At 34.4% G+C, this 6,000-nt stretch overlaps 1 protein-coding gene across 1 annotated transcript in view; it reads left to right on the forward strand.

Annotated features, from left to right (window-relative positions):
- Nucleotides 1–6,000, forward strand: part of pla2g4aa (phospholipase A2, group IVAa (cytosolic, calcium-dependent)) — a 37,283-nt gene that overhangs the window by 21,733 nt on the left and 9,550 nt on the right. The window contains exons 14-15 of the mRNA XM_056474589.1: nucleotides 2,178–2,417; nucleotides 5,989–6,000. Of these exons, the coding sequence (XP_056330564.1) occupies nucleotides 2,178–2,417; nucleotides 5,989–6,000 (252 nt within the window). The remainder of the gene's footprint in view (nucleotides 1–2,177; nucleotides 2,418–5,988) is intronic.

Consider the following 6,000-nt stretch of genomic DNA (forward strand, 5'->3'; position numbering starts at 1 on the left):
TTCTAATAATATTAACTTGCTCATTAACATTGTACTAGTTTATTGATTTACTTACATATTTACTTGATGATTAATTTTTTGTTTTGTTATTTATTTAAATGGTTATCAGTATAACTTTCTAATGTATAATTAATTAAATAGCTTATTTATTCATTCATTCATTCATTCATTCATTCATTCATTCATTCATTCATTTATGTTTTCTTATTTACTTATATATTTAAATTGTTAGCAATATAATGGTCTAACATCTAATTAATGTATTTATATAATATTAATATAATTTATTAAGACATTAATATATATTAATATAAATAATTATTTAATCATCTTCTATTGATTTATAGTTAGCGAGGTAACATTGTCTTACTAAGATTTTTTTTTTCTTTTAATTTACTGTAAATTTATTTACTTTTTTTTTTTCAAATGTTCAACTGTATAATGCTGTATTTATTTATTTCTTTATTTAAATGTTTATCAGTCTAACATTATCTAACTTATTTATTTATTTATTTAATTTTCATTTACAAAGGTAAGATTAGCTTGCTATCAAATATTTATTTATTTTCTTATTTACTTGTATATTTTAATTGTTACTAATGTAATGGGCTAACATTTACAGCTGAAAACAGAATTATTAAACCCCCTTTGATTTGTTTTCTCTTTTTAAAATATCTCCTAAATGATGTTTAACAGAGCAAGGACATTTTCACAGTATGTCTGATAATATTTTTTCTTCTGGAGAAAGTCTCTATTTCTTTTATTTCGGCTAGAATAAAAGCAGTTTTTAATTTTTAAAAACTATTTAAGGTCAAAATTATTAGCCCCTTTAAGCTATATATTTTTTTCTGATAGTCTACAGAACAAACCATCATTATACAATAACTTGCCTAATTACCCTAACCCCCCTAGTTAACCTAGTTAAGCCTTTAAATGTCACTTTAAGCTGTATAGAAGTGTCTTGAAAAATATCTAGTCAAATATTATTTACTGTCATCATGGCAAAGATAAAATAAATCAGTTATTAGAAATCAGTTATTAAAACTATTATGTTTAGAAATGTCTTCTCTCTGTTAAACAGAAATTTGGGAAAAAAATAAACAGGGGGGCTAATAATTCAGGGGGTTTAATAATTCTGACTTCAACTGTAATTAATAAAATTGTTTATTTAATCATTTTCTATTTGTTTGTAGCTAGCAAGGAAACATTATCTTACTAATTTTTTATCTATTTTTTTTATTTTACTGTAAATGTATTTACTTTTAATTTTTCTCCAATGTACAGTTGTTAGTGTATAATGCTGTATTTATTTATTTAATTTACATTTACAAAGGTAAACTTAGCTTGCTATCAGTTAATTATTTATTTATTTATTTATATTTTATTGTTACCTAGGCACTGAAAAAAACAAGTATTATTTAGTTATTGGTTTGCTTGTTTATTTGTTGATGTCTAATGTTTAAGTGCCAGCATTGGTATTCTTGCTAATTAATATACAAACTAAATTACGCTAGTACAATATATAGACCTTTTTTTTAGAACGCAAAACTAACCATTATGCTTTGCATGTATGCGTAAGGAGGATGCATCAAACCATGGTAAATACTGCACATTACAAACTAACTAAATGAAACGTAACTGCTTCCAATTAGAATCAACATGCAAATTAGCAAATTAGAGTGTTATCAGTAACGTACTTATAGATAATTTTTGGAAATTGCATGGCTTACATACTTGTTAAGTTTCATGCCAGTAATATTGTTTGCTCTTTATAATGCAGTGATGTATTGCGTGTGATTTGTGTGTGCATTGAGTAGAGTATAACAGCTGACAGATCAGAAACACTGACACTATATTTCAACATTTTATCTGAAGGAAGACATTAAATTAGGAGAACGCTTTTCTTTCGCACTTGAACCGCATCTGACAGAAGCATATTGGCTTTAAAACACCTTTCAAAATCAACATTTTGCATCACAAAGCCACTCAAAACATCATTGACACCCAGTTTAAAAACACTGCTCTCACTGATGACAATTCTAAACAGAAGTTCTAAGCATCCTAACAGAAGGCGTTGGTGGTGCCCTCCATGCAGCAACACATAAAAAGGTCTATACAAATATGTGAGCAAGCAGACTGAGGCTCATTGTCTGTCTGTCTGTTTGTCTTTTACCCAGGAGGCACAGAGTCTGCAGATGCAGAGGACGAGCGCCAGCGTCATGCCCAGGCCAGCTGGGTGCAGCGCATGTTGACCTCCATCATGGGCGACACCACCCTGTTCACAACACGCGAGGGCCGCGCAGGCAAAGTGCACAACTTCATGCTGGGACTGAACCTGAACTCAACCCTGCCCTTCTCTCCCTTCAGCGGCATGACACACCAGAACTCGGTGGAGGAGGAGGTGGACGCTGTTACTGGTACACTGACACACACATGCACATTCACAAATATATGATGCCAGACATATTTTTAGCAAGAATTGAATGTTGAAATTGAAATTGAAATTGAATGTAACACCACTGCTAAAGAAACCCAACCTGGATCAAACGCTACTTGAAAACTACCGACCGGTATCCCTGCTTCCATTCATGGCCAAGATTTTGGAGAAAGTAGTGTTCAATCAGGTCCTGGACTTTCTTACTTAAAACAACCTCATGGACAACAAGCAATCCGTCTTTAAGAAAGGCCACTCAACTGAGACTGCCCTGCTCTCGCTCGTGGAGGATCTCAGACTGGCTAAAGCAGACTCTAAATCATCTATCCTCATCTTGCTGGATTTATCAGCTGCTTTTGACACTGTAAACCACCAGATCCTGATATCTACGCTTGAGTCACTGGGCGTTGCAGGCACTGTTATTCAATGGTTTAGATCTTACCTCTCTGACAGGTCATTCAGGGTGTCTTGGAGGGGAGAGGTGTCCAACCTACAGCATCTAAACACTGGGGTACCTCAGGGCTCTGTTCTTGGGCCACTTCTCTTCTCCATCTACACGGCATCTTTAGGAACAGTCATCCAGAAACATGGATTTTCCTACCACTGCTATGCTGATGATACCCAGCTATACCTCTTTCACCCTGATGATCCCTCGGTTCCAGCTCGCATCTCAGCCTGCCTGTCAGACATTTCACACTGGATGAAAGATCATCATCTTCAGCTTAACCTTGCGAAAACAGAAATGCTTGAAGTTTCTGCCAACCCGACTCTTCACCATAACTTTTCAATCCAGTTGGATGGGGCAACCATTACTGCATCCAAAATGGTAAAAAGCCTTGGAGTAACGATTGATGACCAACTGAACTTCTCTGACCACATTTCTAGAACTGCTCGATCTTGCAGATTCGCACTCTACAACATCAGAAAGGTCCGACCCGTCCTATCTGAACATACAGCTCAACTTATTGTTCAAGCTCTTGTTCTGTTCAAACTGGATTATTGCAACTCTCTACTAGCCGTGCTTCCAGCTAATTCTATCAAACCTCTTCAGCTGCCTTAGAACGCAGCAGCACGAGTGGTCTTTGATGAACCCAAAAGAGCACATGTCACTCCGCTACTCACCCGTTTGCACTGGCTGCCAGTTGCTGCTCGCATCAAATTTAAAGCTCTGATGTTTGCTTAGAAAGCGACCTCTGGCTGTGCTCCTTCTTATCTGCTCTCACTTCTGCAGATTTATGTGCCCTCCAGAAACTTGCGTTCTGTGAATGAACGTCGCCTCGTGGTTCCATCCCTAAGAGGGAAGAAATCACTTTCCCGAACTCTCACATTCAATCTGCCCAGTTGGTGGAATGAACTCCCTAACTGCATCAGAAAGGCAGAGTCACTTGCTGTCTTCAAGAAACGACTAAAAACTCAACTATTTGGTCTCCACTTTCCTTCCTAATCTGTAATTGCCTCTCTGGCTATACTACTAACTGTACTCTCTCTCTCTCAAAAAAATGCTTTAATGCTCTAATGCTTTGCTTCTTAGACTTTACACACCTGAAACTTGTCTATAGCACTTGTTCACTGCTGCTCTTATAGTTGTGTAAATTGCTTCCTTGTCCTCATTTGTAAGTCGCCTTGGATAAAAGCATCTGCTAAATGACTAAATGTAAATGTAAATGTCAAACTGTTGTACATATGCAATATCACACTTGTTGCAGTGCGATGTGGCTGTATATCAGCACTGGTGGGACATTAAGGCACTTAGTGCCAATGCACGCCTCCCACCACATCGCACTGCTACGAGTGTGATATTGCTCATATATATATATATATATATATATATATATATATATATATATATATATATATATATATATATATATATATATATATATATATATATATATATATATATATGTATATATATATATATATGTATACTATTTATTTATATGTATATATTTTTTTATATGTATATATTTTTTTAATAATAGTAGAAATTATACTATATATTTTATAAATTGGTTAATGCATATTTTTACTCGAGTTTATTCATTTTGCGAGTGTTACTTTTAGGCTTCATAGTTAAAATTTGATATAATATTTAATTATATTTATTTTAAAAAGAACGAACAATAATAAAACACTTTTTGGCTAACTTTTTTTTACTTAAAAAAAGTACTATATATTTTTCTTTGAACTTTTCAACAGATCAAGAATTATATTCCACAGTAGTGGCTTAAATCTTTACCAGGACGTCTTGTGAAGTATGAGTTTAAAAGAAAAGGGTGTGACGGACCGTAGGTGGAACAATGGTGTTAAATCTGGTCAGGTGCCACGGGACTCGAGGATGGCCTTTCAATCTTTTTGCGGTGCTCAAGTGGGAGGAAGTCAGTTAGTCAGCTCTCAAAACTTCTGACATCTGAGAAATACCAACAACACCCACTGCAGGTTACCTTTCATCCCAGAAACACCTGAAAACATCACACAGGAAACATCTCTCACATGCATGTCATTGCAAGATCAGCGATTGCGTTAAACAAGACTGTCTATGTTTAACGTCTCATTTGATAATTACTGATAATAAGACCACTGCATGTCTCTGTGACTCAGCAGAAGTATGTATTTCCTGTTGACGCTTGGGTGAGAAAAATAAGATTAGCTGTTGTAAGAATTCAAACAGCAATGCTGAATAAATGATTGCATTGTTGCAGCGTAGAATCTTTATTACGGAACCACTGGGTGAATCTAAGTGATCACATCTTGTAGTTCATTTGTCGGTCATTATTAGACATGCCAGTATTCAATAACATGAACATGCATGATGTTATCTTGGGCATTTCAAAATACTGAGAATAGTTTTTTATTTAAACTTTTAGACTGCCTTAAAAAGTGACAAACTTTTTCGCAAATAGGCTCGTTTTACAACTCCTCTAGAGTTCAACAGCTGAGTTTTACCATTTTTGAATTCATTCAGACAAGTTTAGCTTAGCTTAGCTTAGCATAAATCATTGAATCGGATTAGACCATTAGCATCTTGCTTGCATTAGCATTTTGCTGGATAGTTCACCCAAAACTGAAAATTCTGTTATCGTTTACTCACCCTTTACTTGTTACAAACCTGTTTGCCTTTCTATTTTCTGTTGAACACAAAATATGATATTTTGAAGAAAGCTAAAAACCGGTATTGACTTCCGCAGTATTTGTTTACCCTACTATGGAAGTTAATGGTTAAAGGTTTTTAGATTTCTTTTAAAATATCTTCTTTAGTGTTCGACAGATTAAATAAATTTATAAAGATTTATAACGACTTGAGGGTGAGCAAATAGTAAGTAAATAAATACCAAAAGATTATATACAGGCCTAGCTGTGTGTATAAATATGTTAATGTGTTAATAATCCATATCTTTACTGGCGTTTCGGCAGAATAAACAACCATAACATTAACTTTGAGATGCGCAGCAGTGGTGAATGTTTGTTGGCTTTTATAATAGGCTTTTATTTTCAAAAATTAAAATTACATTTTAATTGGATACAGCAGTAACAGAAATCAACCTTTTCTGCAGATCCTGATGAGT

Source organism: Danio aesculapii, chromosome 2 (genome assembly GCF_903798145.1).
Source record: "Danio aesculapii chromosome 2, fDanAes4.1, whole genome shotgun sequence".
NCBI classification, from domain to species: Eukaryota; Metazoa; Chordata; class Actinopteri; order Cypriniformes; family Danionidae; genus Danio; species Danio aesculapii.